This window comes from Zygosaccharomyces rouxii, assembly GCF_000026365.1.
Source record: "Zygosaccharomyces rouxii strain CBS732 chromosome E complete sequence".
Taxonomy (NCBI): Eukaryota; Fungi; Ascomycota; class Saccharomycetes; order Saccharomycetales; family Saccharomycetaceae; genus Zygosaccharomyces; species Zygosaccharomyces rouxii.
Window position 1 is genome coordinate 289,475 of NC_012994.1, and position 18,291 is coordinate 307,765.

Genomic DNA, 18,291 nt, shown 5'->3' on the forward strand with positions numbered 1-18,291 from the left:
TAAACTTTCTACTGCCGTTGTTGTCGTTACCTGGCGACTGTTACAGCGGGTATATAAAGAGGGCAAGATTATCAGGTGGCGCCAGCAGAGACAATGGTGGGATTCTTTACTTTTTATCTTCTTCACATTCCAGTAAATACAAGAATCTTCGAGCTCGAGTAATGGGTGCTGATTCGGAAATTCCAGAAAACGTCAGAGGCGTCGTTGAATTTGATAGCTGGTTGAAACCATTCGTTCATGTTTTGTCAGAAAGAAGATATTTAGGTGATAAATGGCATTATGATATTACTCATGCTACCCCTGATGGGTCTTATCAGTCGTTGTCAAAGTTCGCTAGGGATTCGTACAGATCATACGGATTGCATGCGGATTGGGAGACTGGAGAGATAAGATATAGAGAATGGGCGCCTAATGCTCAGAAAGCGTTTCTCATTGGTGAATTCAACAATTGGAATGAGAGTTCTCATGAATTGAAATCCAAGGATGAGTTTGGTGTGTTCCACATCACTATACCACCTAATGCGGATGGGTCGTTTGCCATTCCGCACGATTCTAAAATAAAAGTTATGTTTGTTAAACCTGATGGTTCCAAGATTTACAGATTGCCAGCCTGGATTACAAGAGCCACACAGCCTGATCGTGAGACTGCGAAGGCGTATGGCCCTGGATATGAGGCAAGATTTTGGAATCCTGAAAAACCGTATGAGTTTAAGAATAAGAGACCTCATTTCAACCAAAAAGTGGACTCGTTAAGAATTTATGAAGCGCATGTTGGAATTTCATCACCGGAACCAAAGGTAGCCTCTTACAAAGAATTCACTCAAAATGTTTTACCAAGGATTAAACATCTGGGGTACGATGCCATTCAATTGATGGCTATAATGGAGCATGCTTATTACGCAAGTTTTGGCTACCAGGTGACCAATTTTTTCGCTGCAAGTTCCCGTTATGGTACTCCCGAGGAATTGAAAGAATTGATAGATACCGCCCACGGTATGGGAATTCTCGTGCTGTTAGATGTGGTACACAGTCATGCTTCCAAGAATGCAGAGGATGGACTCAACGAATTTGATGGTTCCGATCACCAGTACTTTCATTCTATAGATTCTGGTAGAGGTAGTCATCCAGACTGGGACTCGAGATTGTTTAACTACGGAAGTTTTGAGGTGCAAAGATTCTTGTTAGCCAATTTAGCTTTTTACATCGACGTCTATCAGTTTGATGGTTTCAGATTCGACGGTGTCACTTCTATGCTTTATCTGCACCATGGTGTGGGGCCCAGTGGGGCATTTAGTGGTAATTACAACGAGTACTTATCGAAGGAAAAGTCGGGTGTTGACCATGAAGCTGTTGCATATCTGATGTTAGCAAACGATCTGGTCCATGAATTACTACCGCAATCTGCTATTACCATTGCTGAAGATGTTTCTGGTTACCCCACATTGTGTCTACCAAGAGCAATGGGAGGTATCGGGTTTGATTACAGATTGGCTATGGCGCTACCAGATATGTGGATTAAACTCTTGAAAGAGCAAAAAGATGAAGATTGGGAAATGGGGGACATTGTTCACACTTTAACCAATAGACGTCATGGTGAAAAAGTGGTTGCTTATTGTGAATCACACGATCAAGCATTGGTCGGTGATAAAACTCTAGCATTTTGGCTTATGGATGCTGCTATGTACACAGACATGTCGGTCTTGAAACCTGCAACTTTGGTAATCGATCGTGGTATGTCTTTACACAAAATGATCAGATTGTTGACGCATTCTCTAGGTGGTGAAGCATTTTTAGCATTCGAAGGTAATGAATTTGGCCATCCTGAGTGGTTAGATTTCCCCAATGTTAATAATGGTGACAGTTTCCATTATGCTCGTAGACAATTCAATTTAGCAGACGACAACTTGTTACGTTACAGAATGTTGTATGAATTCGATGCCGCTATGCAAAACTGTGAAAGAAAACACCAGTGGCTAAATACACCGCAGGCATACGTCTCTTTAAAACATGAAGGTGATAAGGTAATTGCGTTTGAGCGTAATGGACATTTGTTCATGTTTAATTTCCATCCTACTAAAAGTTATACTGATTACAGATTTGGTGTGGATGTTGCGGGTACTTATAAAATTGTTTTGAATTCCGATCGTAAAGAATATGGCGGTTACGATAGAGTTGATGAAAGTGCAAGATTTTTCACCACTGATTTAGCATGGAATGGTAGAAAAAACTTTATTCAAGTTTATATCCCATCCAGGGTAGCACTGGTTTGCGCCCTTGAGTAATATATCAATATCATATTGAGACGTTTTTAGATTAGTGATAGTAGCGATAATAATAATATTAATAATAATAATAATAATTGTTGTTTTGTTTTTTTTTCTTTTCTTTTGGCTCTTCGAACTTTTTGATCGGATCTCTATTCCCAAATGATCAGTATACCTCGATCTATCTGCAATTAGATTCTAATATGCTTACGAGCTTGGCAGAGCACACAACATGGGGACTTGTTAGCGCCGTATGTGTTGGGTGTGTGGGTGTAATGGATTCAGTTGCTCATGCCCCAGTGAATGGAAAAACTCTTACTGCAATACGTTTATTCCAAATGGTTAATGATACTGTTGTTTCCAGCTAGGAGCTCTGTCCATTAGCTCTGGTTTCACCCTGTTGGTTTCCTCTACGGGGGCTTCAAAGTCTCATGTACGAGTATAACGTCTTCCTACAGCATTCGTTGGCCCCACAGAATCGACGTTCTTTAATCACACTATGAGACCTTAGGAGTTGTTTATTGGAAAATTATAATATTCCTTAACTGAGGATCTGCAAAAAAAAATTAAGCCCTGCAGGGGGCTCGAACCCCTAACCTTGTGATTAAGAGTCACACGCGCTACCGATTGCGCCAGCAAGGCTTACTAGAACTTGAAATTTCAGTTTCGAAAATTATAATTTGTCTATAATATGATGTCATGTGATTGACACGTAAAATGTGAAAATTCTTTAACGCCGAAGAAGTTGCCTCATTTTGTCAAAACTCTTGGCGTAGAATATTCTTCCAAAGCTCAAATCAGCCGATTTTATTTGAATAAAGGCTTGGTTAAAGTCAGAGGGAACTACCACGGTAGGTGTTGCTGTCAATCAACCAGTATTGTGTATAATTCATCGAAGCACTTTTTTTGTTCTTGTTTTAGCCAGGCATTAAGCTGTCAGAATATTCACATACAAAAGAACACATAGAAAGGAAGATTAACGCTCTTTACTATCGACAGAAAAGAACAAGAACTAAACGAGCAGCAGAAAGATAATCTCAATACTTATTGGTGGGATATATCTTAACTTTACGTTGAATTTTCGTTGTTTTTTTTTCTTCATTGCTACTCTTTAGTACGACTCTTTGAACTAAGACTCCTTATTCAATTCTCGAGATTTTCAATTGCAATTCCAGTACGTGGTTCGCTAGTTTGGTTTAATGGTGAAGATTAATGGTAAGGTAGTTCCATTGGCGCATACGGTGTGTGCGTCTAGTGCATTTTTAGCTTCACTACTGGCCGGTTGTATATTACATTACGACAAAATTGTGAGGAATTCATTTTTTGAATATCCTGATGAATGGTTCCCTAGTGTGTCAGCAACAATTGGCAGTTTTTACCCTGAAAGAAGTATTTTCCAAGCTTTAATAGCTTTAGCTGCAATTCCAAGATTTTTGCTAATTTTAGGACATTATTATTTAAGCGGTTCAATCACTACGTTAATAATTGGATTAGTTAGAACCCTTTCATGTGGAGGTTGGGTTTACATTACAAGCACGGATGATCAGGATGTCCATGATTTGTTCATGATTCTTTACATCGCCTTAACATTACCATGGAACGTATATGTTACTAAATCAAGTGAAAAATCCAAAAAATGGAGAAAATTAATTTCAATTGGTTTTTTCGGTACTATGGTACCATTAGTTCAACATTTTGTTAAACATAAAGTTCATATGGTTCCTGGCGCTTATTCTATTTATGCGCTACTTGGATGGTCATTGGTAGCATTGGATATTGCATTTGATGCATTTTCCATTAAAGATTTTACTTCAATTGAAATTAATTTAGGTTTAGAACCTTTACAACAAGGTACTTGGTTGTTTAAACGTGAAGAGACCAGTTCTAAACCAGTTAATGGTGTTAAAGATGAAAAATTGGTATCAAACGGTAAGGAATCAAAATTAGCTACAAATTCTGAGAGAGATGCACCAGGTTTGTATCCATCTACTTTGCCACAAGTTGAGTCTTATACTTACATTTTGACCAATACTTACAATTCCTTTATCTTTTGGACTGCTGTAACTTCAATTACTTGCAGTATCTGGTATTTCCCATTGTGGAACATGGGTCTTTCTGGCTATGAAGCCGTTATGGTGTATGATCTCCTACCAATACTACTGTACATTCCCTACGTGCCCCAAATTATTCATCAACATGCTGTTTTATTAGGTGGATTGCTCGTTGTGGGATCTCATTTCGTTGGATTGCCGGAAAGTCGCCTGCTGGTGACTGGTGCCGGTGATGCTCTTGTGGTGAGTGCATTTGTACTCAATTTGAAATCTATTAAAAGACCTGAAGTCAATGCCGCTTTCACTGTGACATGGTTGTTGGGTCTAGTCATCTCTGTGATATTAAAATTCGCCTGCCATGGTAACAATCCCTTGTGGCCTATTACTAAAGCTGAAAATGGTGGCTATCACAACATTGGATTGATTTTCACAACCATTTTTGGAATCTTGGCACCTTATGTCAATTCATTACATTTTGCTCCCAAAGATAGTTCTAAGGCTGACGGAAAGACTACGGAATCTATAAAGAGTAACAAATACAAGTTTTTTGTGGGTCTTGGATTCGGTTCCATAATTTTTAGTCTTCACCGATTCTTTACCGATGCCTCTGCATTGATTTATTGGTCTTGGGAGGGTTGGAACCAAGAAACTCAAGGCCCCTTGGCTTGGCCATGGAGTGGGTTAACTTGCCTTGTCATGCTATTAGCTTCTTTAACCTCCGTGAGATTCTCTAAAAATACATGGGTACCTGGTATCCTTTTGTTGGAATCTACTTGGGTCTTGTGCAATAGAAACATTACTGAATGGGATAACTATCTTTACGGTGGGTTACCTTATATCTTGGGTGTGATTTGGACCATTCCATCATATTTTGCAGCTTTGAGTGAATTACAGAGTGTTGGCGTCATAATTCTAGGTTTTGTTACCTATGCGTTCATCAGTTTTGCCACTGTTTGGACCGTTGCGTATGCATTTGTTCCTCTTGGATGGTTATTGAGAGAAAGAATCGAGGTTGTTATTTGGTTTTCAACCGCCTTGATTGTAATTGGTTTATTTGTGATTAAAGTACCTGCTGACACCGTAAACAGCATTAGTTCAAAACCATTGGGCAATGCTTTCTTCAAACGTATACTGATTTTAACCTCGGTAATTGCTGCCATGATTGGAGGATTTACTTTTGAAAATAGACCTACTGGAGTACCTCAACCATATCATCCAGAGTCCCAAATGATTACAGCGGGTATTTGGACCGTCCATTTTGGATTTGATAACAACATGTGGGCATCTGAGGAAAGTATGGCGTTCTTGCTTAAATCTATGGAGTTAGACGTTGTTGGTTTACTAGAAACTGATACTCAACAAATCCCAATGGGTAACAGAGACATTACGAGTAAATTGGCCCATGATTTGAACATGTACGCTGATTACGGTCCAGGTCCTAATAAGCATACATGGGGATGTGTGCTTTTGTCGAAATTCCCTATCGTTAATTCCACTCACCATTTATTACCTTCACCAGTTGGTGAACTTGCACCTGCTATCCATGCAACTTTAAAGACATATAACGATACTTTGGTTGATGTGTTTGTTTTCCACGGTGGTCAAGAAGAGGACGAATTAGATAGGAAGTTGCAAAGTGAAGTGATGGCAAAATTAATGGGTTCTACTCAAAGGCCTACAATTCTTTTGAGTTATTTGGTTACGGATCCACATGAGGGCAATTACAATACTTATGTTAGTGAAACGAGCGGTATGAGAGATATTGATCCAAGTGATTATGAGAGATGGTGCGAATACATTCTTTACAAGGATTTGAAAAAACTGGGTTACGCAAGAGTCTCTAGAGGTACAGTTACAGATACTGAATTACAAGTGGGTAAATTCCAAGTTATACCAGAAACGCAAGTGAAAAAGCTGGGTGAAAAGCTCTATGATACCGTTACCTTAGATACCGCTGAGGAAGATGCACATCTTTTCCCCGAAGAATTTTTCGACGAAGGTGAAAGAGGACATTACTATCACGTTTTTAATAGACCTCGTTACTTTTCGCTTAATTGATTAAGCTTGCATTTTTTTTTTTTTTTATTTGTTTGTTTGTTTGTTTGTTTGTTTGTTTGTTTGTCTTATTATTTAAGTTTTCGTAATAGTAATACACCAGCCAAGATATCTGCTTATATCATACATAATCCGTTATTTCAACTTCTTCGACTGTTAAGTTTTTCATTAATTTCTCACTTTGATTGCTTATGTATTGATTTACATCGACTTGTTGAATGGTTAAATTGGAGTAAGGAAATCCAACCAGCGGAAAATCCTTGCCCTTGATAACAGACCATAAATTTTGGAACCTTTTCAAGACTTCAATATTGACGCCTCTGTTCAAAGACCATTGCAGGAAAACTTTTTCACATTTGTCAATAGCTTTTTGTGAGAGTTGTTCATCTCTTGCAATTAATTGGTATTGACTACCAAGCGTTAAGGATTGATCAGGAGGTAAAACCCCCAGGTCTTGTAAATTATCAATCACAAATTTCAAATCCATTGATAATATGACCGTTGAAAAATCATTACAGAGAGGTAAACTATTTAAGATTAATTTAACCTGAAAAAGAAGGAAAGGAAGAATAGTGAACGGTTGAAGTTTGTTTGTTGTTTTTCGCTAACGTTAATTTTTTTCTTTTTTTTTCACTTTTTCGCCTTGAGATACATTCGTTACTCGGACAACGAGGTGGAATTAGGATTAGATTTTGCAACTTCTTCTAGGCCAGTTACCGAACCTTTTTCGGAGTCGTCCTTAGGTGAAATTCTATCTGAATCTCCGGTATCTTCAACGTGTTCCAAATCAGTCTTGTGCATTTCTTGATCGAATTTACTTGCACTTGGTATGGTTGGAACCCAACTGTGAGTCTTCCAAGCGGGTATATGAGCTTCCCACATTTGATCAATCTCTTCTAAAGTCTTACCCTTAGTTTCAGGGAACAGTAAAAAAGTATTAATTGTTAATGCGACACAAAAGACACCAAACATAATATAAGTCTTCCAAGTCAAATTTTTGAAAGCGGAAGGAACAAATAACGCCAGCGCAAAATTAAAGATCCAGTTAACTGCTGTACAAAGACCTGAACCTTTAGCTCTTTCCGTATTGTTGAAAATTTCAGCACAGTAAATCCAAATGCAAACACCCCAGGTTGGTGCGTATGAACAAACAAATAAATAGGAGCAGGCAATAACTCCATTGGCGGCAGGTTTATTTGATTGAGGAATTGCAATTCTAACCGTCTCATCTCCTTCAAATCCATGGGGGTAAGGATCTGAATAAGTAGCCAATAAACCACCAACCGCAAATAACCATGCACACATAAGTAAGCCGCCGATAAGTAAAACAGGTCTTCTACCACATTTATCCATTAAGAAGAGTGCAGGAATAGTCATAACGACATTCAAAACGTATTGAATAGAACCCGAAACCAAAACGGCACCACCCTTGAAACCAGCCATCGTGAAGATGTAAACGATGTAATACATCATGACGTTCATACCGCACATTTGCTGCCACATTTGTGCCATCATACCGACCATGGTCTTTACTCTTGTCTTTGGTCTAAATAGATCCTTTAGTTGGAAGGCCTCGGCTTCTTTATCGATTTCCACTTGTTCTCTAATTTCTTCTAATTGAATCATAACTTGTTCATTTTCTCTATTACCCTTTGCAGCAACTCTAATTACAATATCTTCAGCTTCTTCCCAATAATCATGCAATGCCAACCAACGTGGTGATTCAGGTAAGAAAAAAACTGCAATTAACAGACAAGCTCCTGGTACCAGCTCAATACCCCAAGTTAATCTAAATGAACCTGCACCATTAATAAAATGAGCACCATAACCAATGAAAAATAATATCATAATACCTAGAGTAACAGAAAATTGGAAAAGACCACCAATAGCACCTCTAATCTTTGGAGGTGCTATTTCAGAACAGTAAACAGGTGCAACACTAGAACCAAATCCAATACCCAGACCTGAAACGACACGACCTACACAAAGCATTGCTAAATCTTGAGAAGCACATTGTAAAACAGCACCAATCATCCAAAATATTGCACAAAGGTGAAGCGAAACTCTTCTGCCAAAATTATCAGAAAAATATGGTGCAATTAATGACGCAACAAATGAACCTGCTGGCATACATGCTGTAATACCACCTTGTTCAGTGGGACCCGGCGTACCAAAATATTCTTTATAACCATCAGTACCGATCATAGATGACATTGAAGAAACGTCAAAACCAAACATTAGACCAGATATACATGAAGTAAACCCAATCACAAAAATATTGTATATTTTTGGGAACTTATCATATATGGTCACCCTGTAATTGATTCTTTTACCCATCAGGGCACATCCTATTTGTTTTTTATCTATCTTCATCGTTCTTGAAAAATCAGACCCGCCGATGTAGTATTGTCTATTTGTTTGTTGATAAAGAAAAAAGACAAAGATAATTAAATGAGAAAATATTTAGTCATTCGGGAAAAACTTCAAGACCATTAACAACTAACTATCCTTTTATATTCCTGTTTTCCTGCTTCTATGATACCTCCTTCTCACCCTCCCACGTAACACAATTTTACAATTCTTTTCTGAAAGCGGGTTGCTTTCCGTATATCATTTTTGGCTTTACTTACTTGCATTCATTAATTGATTCCCTATCCCCAATAACAACAATAATTAACTGTCGACACGAATAGTTCCAAGTTACGTATTTTCTTCATCTCCTCCTTTCCGCCTTAATGTCTAGGTCTCAGTGAACAACCGCTTTCGTCTACGGCAGACTCCTTGCCGCGTCATGAAGGAAAGAATCTGCTGTGCGGCTGCGGGGTGGAAAATATTCCCACAGGATATCGGAACATGTTGAAGCGTTGAAAAGTAGTCATCCGGAGAATCGGAATTGTTTCATGATCGAAGAAACCGCCGTACCAATGCAGGAGTGCGGGGAATACTTGCAGGAAAAATGTTAATAGTACTTTTCCTTTACCCCACAAAATATTTCCCCTTCTGGAAAGGTATGCGCCGTGCGGTGCACGGGTGGATGTACTCCGGGATGACGCTATTCGAAGTTGGCGGACTAGTGTTGTCCGTGGAATACGTCATTTATGCTGGCTGTTCGATAGGACCTCTAGAATGATGAAATGCCAAACACAATGAAACGCGGGGTAGGATCGGAGAGAGGGGAGGAAGTGATAAGCCTCTTTTCTTCATCCCACCGTCCGCCATTCTTGATTCCGGTGCTGCGGTCCCTCTTTCTTCTATTCTATGCTTCCTTTTTTTCGAGATCACGGGGCATTAGAAAGGTAGTTGAATTAAAATGCGTCATCGTTAAATCTCTTTAGCTCTATGAGAGGCTCGACTTGCCATAATTTCAGCAATTCTTGGCTTCTTTTGACAACACGTTTATCCGGTGGTGTCAATTCATCCTCTTCTTTCTTTTTCTCTTCTTTTTCTTTCATATCGTCTTCCTTGGTGTCATGCTCTTTGGCATCATCCTCTTTAGTAACTTCTTGCTCTTCCTCCCCTTCGACGATTCTTCTCATTTTTTCGTCTTGTTGATCAATGTACTCGTTCCATTGGCTGACGTTTGCTTTACAAACAGCTGTAACACGATCTTTAATTGCAGGACTTTTCAATTCTTTGAAATATGACAATAGTAGTTCGTCATATTCAACTGGGATTTCTTCTGCGTTGAAAAAATGTTTAATTAACCAATTCTGCTTTTGTTTGGAAAATTTCCAAATATCAATAACTTCTGACTCTGAGGAATTGTCATCGTCATCCTGATCGTCGTTGTTAAATTTTTCCGAATAATTATTCCTTACGTTGGTTAATGAACTCAATGAATCCGGCAAATTCTTTGGATTAACTTTGTTCAAATAAAATTCGATCAAGTATCTTAATTGATCCTTAAGCACATTTTGTTTTCTTGCATCTCTCTCTTCTCTAGGTAACTTTTCCTTCTTTTTATCACTCTTAGTTTTTTTATTCGAAGGTAAATCGGTATCTTCACGATCTTCTCCTCTAATAATTTTCTGCTTTTGTTTTTTAGTCAATGATCCCGTTGCCAAATGGGTTGTGATATTCAACGGATCATCTTCTTCTTCATTGGCATTTGTTGAGTCTCGTTGTTGATTCTTTTTAATAGTAATTCTTTTCCAAGCGGGGACATGTTCTGACATGTTCGAGAGATGATTATAAGTTGCAGTTGCTGTGTTAACGGTAGCGATTCTTTTAATCCAAAGATGTCTTTAGTCCTCAGTTCAACCCGCTCATCTCATCTCATCTCATCTCATCTTAGCTCAATTTAAATTTTCCTGTCTTGTTATTCCACCTCCTGGGAATGGAAAAATTTTTTTTTCAAAGCACCCATACCTACAGAAGACAACACTTCAGCGGCTAATGTGTCATGTGATATGTAAGGTGAAAACGGAAGTGGATAAAGTATTGACGAAGCTTGATTCTTGCATTCCATTGAATTCACATTTTAAAATTCTAATTCATTGGTTCTCTAAGCTAAAGAAGCTCATATTTATATTCTAAATCCTATTGATTACTTTGTTTTTAAATAATGGCTTAAGGGAATAATTACACCAAGCACCCAAACTTAAAATTAAAGGAAGGAGAAACTACGGGAGGAAAACAAACCTACTTTTACGTAGAAAATGATACTTTTAAAAGGATTTGGAAAAATTCAAAAAAAGAAAAAAGTCTGGAGGATGCGAGGTTCGAACTCGCGCGGACAACCGTCCAACAGATCTTAAGTCTGCCGCCTTAGACCACTCGGCCAACCCTCCTAAGTAACTTGATATTGGTTCAATCTTTATTCTATTTACACATACTAACAAGAAAATTTTGGCGGTTATGCGGACAAATAGCCTAGAAACTCGTTCTTGGAGTTGATCAAGAATCAATTTAAATCTTGGGGACCATATCCCAATGATTGGGAAGAAGTATAATGGAACACCTGTGATGCATGAATAAGTAAACGATATCATTCGATTTTACAATTGACCTAAAGTAAAATATGTAAGTTCTTGAAGTTGATTGAAACATGTGTTGAAAATCACCTTTTTTCGTTTACCAAAGGGTATCAGAATCTTGGGCTGAGCCAGGTCAATTAACAGATAAGGATACGGACCTGTCAAGCTTAGACGCCAAGATCAAATCAAAAACATTGCAAATGAAAATACCCGCTAAAATTCCCAGCACAGACAGTGATTGGACATCCGATGAACTAATTCTCAATATTCGAAGAAGCGCCTAATTGTATATAAGTCATGATCAATGTGAATTTTCGTAAGACATATGAACTCCAAGATAAGCTAAAGAAAATATTCTAATGACAGGAATTTTATCATGAAAAGCCAACGATAATGATAGAGAGTAAGAGTTGCAGATATCAAAAGTCAGAAGCGTTATGGGAGCAGAGTTACAAGAACTAGTTGTAACAGGTAGCAAGAGAAACTATAATTTTTAACTCAGCATAATCCAAAAAATAGAAAAAATATCTGGAGGATGCGAGGTTCGAACTCGCGCGGACAACCGTCCAACAGATCTTAAGTCTGCCGCCTTAGACCACTCGGCCAACCCTCCTTAGTAACTTGTTGTGACGGCTCTTAAAGGGAAGAAGTACAAGTAAAACAGGATATGCTTATTTTCTCGTTACAAACGAATTTTTGAATTAGCAGTATAAAAAGGTCAAACTTTATCCTGTTACATCTCCTTTCGCCATTTCTAGTTCTGTTTAAAGAAACCACCTCAAGTGCTCAATCGGGTCAGTGTGTTTCTAAGGATTCTGAGGACCATTTACTCTCAACTTGGTCCCTTAACCAGCTTACCCCAATTGTCGTTGATGATTGTAGCATAGAAAAAAAATTCTTACACCAGTTTGAGTCGGTCCCATGTTGAAGGGAAATTTTTCAAATTTTTCTTCTTTTGTCCTACGTGGGATTGATATAGAAGTGTGTAAACATTTATCGTCAACTTGTCAGTGTATATCTACTCTTAAAAGGATTTACACAACCATGAATAACGTGATAATAGCAGACTTTGACGAGACTGTCACGAACAGGGATACTACATGTATAGTAGGGCAGTTACCATACACTTTAGATCCTAAATTAAAACCTGCTTGGTCACACTTTGTCGACGTTTATTATGAACACTATAAAAAATTTCAATCAAACATTAATAGCAGGGTTTTACCACTATTACCACTAGGGAAGGAGACTGTTATTACAGATACCAATTTTACGCAACTTTTCCATGCGGAAGTTGACTTCCAAACAAGTAAAAGGCTTCTTGAATTGTCTAGCACTACTGAGATTGAATCTCGTAATGTGTTCAAAGGAGTAAAGCATGAACAGGTTCGTTCATTTGTGGAAAACAATCTTCAAGGTGCTGATTCACTTTTAAGACCAGGTTTTTCGAATTTCATCTCTTTAGTACCAAAAGATAACTTTCACGTTGTGTCCGTAAATTGGTCACCAGAATTCATTAGACATGTTATTGGTGATGAAAAGATTCATCCACATCACATTGCATGCAATAATCTAATCTCTGACGGTGATGAGTATACTGGTCAGTTTACCAATGACTTATTGACAGGATCAGATAAAATTAAGGTAATTCAGCAAATTTTGTCATATTATGACAGTAAAGAAAGTGATCATTGTCTATGGTATGTAGGCGATAGCGATACTGATCTATTAAGTGTGCTTTTCCCCAATATCAACGGTGTCTTACTGATTGATCCAATTAAAGAATCCAAAAAATTTCAGAAGCTTACTGTTCAATTATTAGGGTTACCTCAGAAAGAGATGGATGAATTTGCTCACGATTCATCTCTAGGTTGGTATACCTGTTGTACAAAGCAAGGTGGGAAAACTGTCTATATAGTCAAATCGTGGAATGATTTACAAAGATTAATTTTTGGAGAAAATTGAAATGCTTATTAAGTTTTGTAATTAGATGCGTTATCATGATCGGCGGTAACTTCATACTGCTCGTAGACGTATTTATCTAAGATTTGAGCAATAACTGCTTCGAGGTCATTTAATTCAATAACATACATTTTCACTCTAGATTGGGGTAGTTCTCTACCAATATTCTCATAAAATCCTATTATTTGATCATAAAGACCATTATGGAATTCTAATTGTGAATCATTCATAATGTTGCGTTCCTTAGCCTCTTTTAAGGGCATCAATTCTTTGTTACGAATATATTTTCTCACATTACTTAGGATTCTTTGCTGATTTTTCCTTACTGTGGTATCGTATTGCTTGGAGGCTACTTTGATTGATCCACCTTTACTGATGTAATCTAATAGCTTTCTGTTGTTTTGAACCCAGCTGAATTTACCTTTGAGCATGTAATCAATAATGGTGAAAACTTCTGCCATAGTAACAAAAGTTTTCCAAGCTCGAGAGGTTTTATGACATCGTTTTTTCCTTCTGCTATTTAAACCTTTGTCGTCCAATCGCTCATCTGTCTCTGGTAGATAACGAGAAAATGCATGTAAATCAATCAAATTACTACCGAAGGTGAAGTCAAAATTATCGTCAAATATCCCATACTTGATGTAAAATTTCCCACAATTAAATTTGTAAGAAAATTGGAACGTGGTATTGAAAAAGGATCCCAATTTGCGCTGGAAATTGTTAGAGAGAGTTTGGATGAAAGCACAAACATTAACGACGTCATTACATCCTTCTTTGCTTGAAGAAAAATCTACTTCCAGCGGGAAAAATCTTCTCACGCCCTCAGAGCTCATAGGTATTATCTTTGACAGTGTACGTCTACGAACGATTCTTTCCAGTGTAATATTTTCACAGAGACCCATTAAATTATCATGGGTACACAATAAATGTTTTATTGACAGCGGCACTGAATAGAATATTACCTGCGGCTCAGTTAACATTTTTTTAACATCTTCTTCAGGGTCCACTTGCACTTGTTGTCCTTGACCTTCGAGCGGTATGGGCACTTCTACCACATCAAACCTATAAAATCCGCCTCCGGCTGAAGGTGGATTATCAATCCAATATTCTTCAGATTCAGTTCCAGAATCTGTAAATTGAGAATCATCGCTTGACGAATTCACAACACTGTGCAAGAATAAAAATTGTTTTAACTTATGAGCGGGCATTTGCTCCAAATTTTTATCCAATTCCAACACTTCTTCAAATTGTGGTAAACAGCAATCATCTGGGGATTGCAGTACTTCTGGCGCTTCATTAAATGGAAGTTCTGTGAAACATGATTGATCAAACGAAAATGAATTTGTATTTGAATGCGTCCTCCTAGTAGGTAGTTCCAATTCCTCAAAAACGTCTGTCGTCAGTACCGGTGTGCTCGTATTCCAAAATATCTGATCGGCATTTGCAGCATTTGCAACGGTACTGGGCCTACAGATACTATTTTGTCTATTTTGTCTATGAGAGCTATTACGAGAAATCTTCATGCAGCTGAACAAGAAGGAAACAGCTATTTATTACTATTTTCTTATTGCTCTGGCAAAATAATAAAAAAAAACAGCTGCATTCACCCCAAAAAATACTGGTATCATAGTTTCAAATAAATATCCTCTCTACATCCTTTTTTATTGATCTATAAATTTTAGTTTTTTGAATACCATACTTTTTGTGACGCGGCTGTAGCGCATGAAAGATGACAATCAGTTATCGTAAAGTCCGATGAGCTTCAAGTTCAAAAGAAGGCAGAGGAAAAGAGACTTGAACTCATGATTTGAAAACACAAGAGAGCATGGCCATTCTGAAGGACCACACATTTCTATTTCTACCTAATGTAAGCTCTTCAACTCTCGACTTTCTGGCTGGATTAATAGCTAAGGAAGGAGGGAAAGTGATAGAAGATGTGAATCAACTGGACCCTGAGACGGTTGTATTGATAAACGATTCCTTCGTTGGTGAAGGGGAAAATATCATCCATGAAGATATTCTAAGGAGGGAAAGCGATCTGGATATTGACTACATCTACGACTACATTACCGAAAATTCTGTGAAATGTGTTAGGGCAAGTAAAGTGAGTAGGTGGCTTAAAGATGGTCAATTAGTGATATCTAAACCGGAACTAGTGCAATTAATACCAACTGAAGAGGAGAAATCAGCATATGAAAACGTGAGTTCGGATTCTGAGTCAGCTACAGATGTTGAAGGAACTGATGGGGGTGAAAGGAGTCCCAGCAAGGACCAGCACGAGGGTCAAGAGACACCAAAGGGTTCTGATGGGGAAGATTCAAGGTCCCTTGAGACAAACTGGTCAAAAAATGAGCTAGTTATCAAGTTTCTAGATATACTTGCCCATAGGTACAAGGTGAAGGGCGATAATTTCCGATCTAGAGGCTATAACCTTGCCAAGATTGGCATTCAACGCTTGCCTCATGAGATTGAATCAGGAGTCCAAGCTCAAAAGGAGGTTTCTAACGTTGGATCTAGTATCGCTAAAAAGATCCAAACAATCTTAGATACAGGCACTCTACCGGGCGCTTATGAATCACCTCAATTTGAAGAGAGCCTCCAATATTTATCCAAATGTCATAACGTGGGAACCTATACCGCTCGAAGGTGGACCAACTTGGGACTGAAATCCTTTGCAGAGGTTTCTCAAAAATTTCCCCACGAATTGAAAACAGATTGGCCGATCCTCTTCGGATGGTCATTTTACGAGGATTGGTCAATCCCCATTCCGCGGCAAGAGTGTTCTCAAATTGAAAGAATCGTTAACCAAGAGTTAAAATCAGTCGATCCTGCATGCCAAGTAGAGATACAAGGTAGTTACTTGAGAGGAGCAGATTACTGCGGTGACCTTGACATGCTATTCCATAAGAAAAATTGTAATGATACGACTGAATTATCGAGCATAATGGAAGAAGTTGCGATTAGACTTTATGACAAGGGTTACATCAAGTGTTTCCTACAGTTGACGCCACGCATATGCGAACTATTTGCTCCCAAAATCCTTGACCGATTCAAGAAGTGTAACTTACAAGCTAAAACGATAACGCCCAGTAACGAGCGTATAAAGAAATTCTATTTCGGTTTCCAGATCCCTGGATCAACCGCCAAAAATGGGAACCCTAAGTCATTACTGTTATCAGATGATCAATTCATGTCATTGAATACAAAAGTAGGGAACCCCTGTAGAAGAGTTGATTTTTTCAGCTGTAAATGGTCCGAATTAGGCGCCAGCAGATTACAATGGACAGGTCCTAAAGAATTTAACCGCTGGTTAAGAATGATTGCCATTGAAAAAGGGATGAAATTGACCCAACATGGCCTGTTCGACAAAAATGACGTTCTCATCGAAAGCTTCATTGATACCAAAATTTTCCAAGCGCTTGACCAGCCATACATAGGGCCCGAAGAACGCAACCACGTATTCAAAAAAAGACGTTCCAAATAGTTAGTCGTTAGGATATGTATGTAAAGTAGAAACTAGAAAATAAAATGAGCGTTACGTAGATCTATCAAAACCGATGTGCCATCAGGTTTTCTCTTTTCTCATTACTATTATTAACTCTCTTTCTCTCGAGTCTTGGTTCGTTAAACTTAAACTTAGTTCTTGTTAGACAAGAAAGCAACACCTGGCAAAGTCTTACCTTCTAGCAATTCCAAAGAGGCACCACCACCAGTGGAGACGTGAGAGATCTTGTCAGCAGCACCGTACTTCTTGGCAACGGTAGCAGTGTCACCACCACCGATGATAACAGTGACACCAGCGGAAGAAGCCTTGACAACTTCGTCCAATAGAGCCTTGGTACCTTCAGCGAATTTTTCGAATTCGAAAACACCTGGAGGACCGTTCCACACGATGGTCTTAGCCTTAGCGACAGCGGCGGCGAACAACTTTCTAGATTCTGGACCGCTGTCCAAACCTTGCCAGCCAGCTGGAATACCTTCCTTTTCGGAAACAACCTTGGTGTTAGCGTCTGGACCGAACTTGTCACCAACAACCCAGTCAACTGGCAAAACAATTTCGACGTTGTTCTTCTTGGCCTTCTCAACCAACTTTGGAACTAGTTCAGAACCAGCTTGGTCGAAGATAGAGTCACCGATTTGAGTGTTGTCCAAAACCTTCTTGAAAGTGAAAGACATACCACCACCAATGATCAAAATGTTAACCTTGTCCAACAAGTTGTCGATCAATTGGATCTTGTCAGCAACCTTAGCACCACCCAAGATAGCCAAGAATGGTCTTTCTGGGTTTTCTAGAGCCTTACCGAAGAAGGTCAATTCCTTGTTCAACAAGTAACCACCGGCACGTTGTGGCAAGTCGAAACCAACCATGGAGGAGTGAGCTCTGTGAGCGGTACCGAAAGCATCGTTGATGTAGACATCAGCCAAAGAGGACAATTCCTTTCTGAAAGCTTCAATAGATTCTGGAGAAGCCTTGACCTTTTGACCGTCAACCTTCTTGGAACCTTCTTCTTCGATGTGGAAACGCAAGTTTTCCAATAGAAGAACAGAACCTGGCTTAGATTCTTCAACGGCCTTGGTAACTTGAGGACCGACACAGTCGTTCACGAAAGTAACTGGTTGATCCAACAACTTTTGCAATTCACCGGCAACTGGTTCCATAGAGTACTTTTCGACTCTTTCACCGTTTGGTCTACCCAAATGAGAAGCCAAAACAACGTATCTTGGGTTTTGAGACAAGACGTGCTTGATGGTTGGTAGAGCAGCAACGATTCTTTGGTTGGAAGTGATAGTCTTACCATCCAATGGGACGTTGAAGTCAACTCTGATGAAGACACGCTTGCCTTGGACGTTCAAGTTGTCAACTGATAGCTTAGAGGACAAAGACATAATCAAATGCTAATTACTATTGTTTTTTGGGAGGATTGACTTATTGATCTATAACGATACAATAAAGTTCTCTGGGGGTATACAAAAAGAACAAAA

General features: G+C 38.7%; 9 protein-coding genes and 3 non-coding genes across 12 annotated transcripts; 4 read left to right on the plus strand and 8 right to left on the minus strand.

Annotated features, from left to right (window-relative positions):
• Nucleotides 1-161: 161 nt before the first annotated feature.
• Nucleotides 162-2,282, plus strand: GLC3 (1,4-alpha-glucan branching enzyme; the record flags this gene model as incomplete). Its single annotated transcript, XM_002499059.1, has 1 exon — nucleotides 162-2,282. The coding sequence occupies one exon, from the start codon at nucleotides 162-164 to the stop codon at nucleotides 2,280-2,282; it is 2,121 nt and encodes a 706-aa protein (XP_002499104.1).
• A 551-nt stretch (nucleotides 2,283-2,833) lies between these two features.
• Nucleotides 2,834-2,906, minus strand: ZYRO0E03850r. Its single transcript has one exon. It is a non-coding gene; the product is annotated as a tRNA-Lys (tRNA).
• A 557-nt stretch (nucleotides 2,907-3,463) lies between these two features.
• On the plus strand, nucleotides 3,464-6,373 carry CWH43 (Cwh43p; the record flags this gene model as incomplete). Its single annotated transcript, XM_002499060.1, has 1 exon — nucleotides 3,464-6,373. The coding sequence occupies one exon, from the start codon at nucleotides 3,464-3,466 to the stop codon at nucleotides 6,371-6,373; it is 2,910 nt and encodes a 969-aa protein (XP_002499105.1).
• A 118-nt stretch (nucleotides 6,374-6,491) lies between these two features.
• Nucleotides 6,492-6,857, minus strand: SWM2 (Swm2p; the record flags this gene model as incomplete). Its single annotated transcript, XM_002499061.1, has 1 exon — nucleotides 6,492-6,857. The coding sequence occupies one exon, from the start codon at nucleotides 6,855-6,857 to the stop codon at nucleotides 6,492-6,494; it is 366 nt and encodes a 121-aa protein (XP_002499106.1).
• Nucleotides 6,858-7,027: 170 nt separating this feature from the next.
• ZYRO0E03916g (sugar porter family MFS transporter) lies at nucleotides 7,028-8,743 on the minus strand (the record flags this gene model as incomplete). Its single annotated transcript, XM_002499062.1, has 1 exon — nucleotides 7,028-8,743. The coding sequence occupies one exon, from the start codon at nucleotides 8,741-8,743 to the stop codon at nucleotides 7,028-7,030; it is 1,716 nt and encodes a 571-aa protein (XP_002499107.1).
• Nucleotides 8,744-9,675: 932 nt separating this feature from the next.
• RBP95 (RNA-binding ribosome assembly factor RBP95) lies at nucleotides 9,676-10,545 on the minus strand (the record flags this gene model as incomplete). The annotated part of the gene is made up of 1 exon (XM_002499063.1): nucleotides 9,676-10,545. The coding sequence occupies one exon, from the start codon at nucleotides 10,543-10,545 to the stop codon at nucleotides 9,676-9,678; it is 870 nt and encodes a 289-aa protein (XP_002499108.1).
• Nucleotides 10,546-11,076: 531 nt separating this feature from the next.
• ZYRO0E03960r lies at nucleotides 11,077-11,160 on the minus strand. Its single transcript has one exon. It is a non-coding gene; the product is annotated as a tRNA-Leu (tRNA).
• A 715-nt stretch (nucleotides 11,161-11,875) lies between these two features.
• Nucleotides 11,876-11,959, minus strand: ZYRO0E03982r. Its single transcript has one exon. It is a non-coding gene; the product is annotated as a tRNA-Leu (tRNA).
• Nucleotides 11,960-12,267: 308 nt separating this feature from the next.
• On the plus strand, nucleotides 12,268-13,311 carry CTO1 (Cto1p; the record flags this gene model as incomplete). The annotated part of the gene is made up of 1 exon (XM_002499064.1): nucleotides 12,268-13,311. One exon carries the CDS (start codon nucleotides 12,268-12,270, stop codon nucleotides 13,309-13,311), a length of 1,044 nt encoding a protein of 347 aa, XP_002499109.1.
• An 8-nt stretch (nucleotides 13,312-13,319) lies between these two features.
• ZYRO0E04026g (uncharacterized protein) lies at nucleotides 13,320-14,831 on the minus strand (the record flags this gene model as incomplete). Its single annotated transcript, XM_002499065.1, has 1 exon — nucleotides 13,320-14,831. One exon carries the CDS (start codon nucleotides 14,829-14,831, stop codon nucleotides 13,320-13,322), a length of 1,512 nt encoding a protein of 503 aa, XP_002499110.1.
• Nucleotides 14,832-15,133: 302 nt separating this feature from the next.
• On the plus strand, nucleotides 15,134-16,792 carry POL4 (DNA-directed DNA polymerase IV; the record flags this gene model as incomplete). The annotated part of the gene is made up of 1 exon (XM_002499066.1): nucleotides 15,134-16,792. One exon carries the CDS (start codon nucleotides 15,134-15,136, stop codon nucleotides 16,790-16,792), a length of 1,659 nt encoding a protein of 552 aa, XP_002499111.1.
• Nucleotides 16,793-16,944: 152 nt separating this feature from the next.
• Nucleotides 16,945-18,195, minus strand: PGK1 (phosphoglycerate kinase; the record flags this gene model as incomplete). Its single annotated transcript, XM_002499067.1, has 1 exon — nucleotides 16,945-18,195. One exon carries the CDS (start codon nucleotides 18,193-18,195, stop codon nucleotides 16,945-16,947), a length of 1,251 nt encoding a protein of 416 aa, XP_002499112.1.
• Nucleotides 18,196-18,291: the final 96 nt, after the last annotated feature.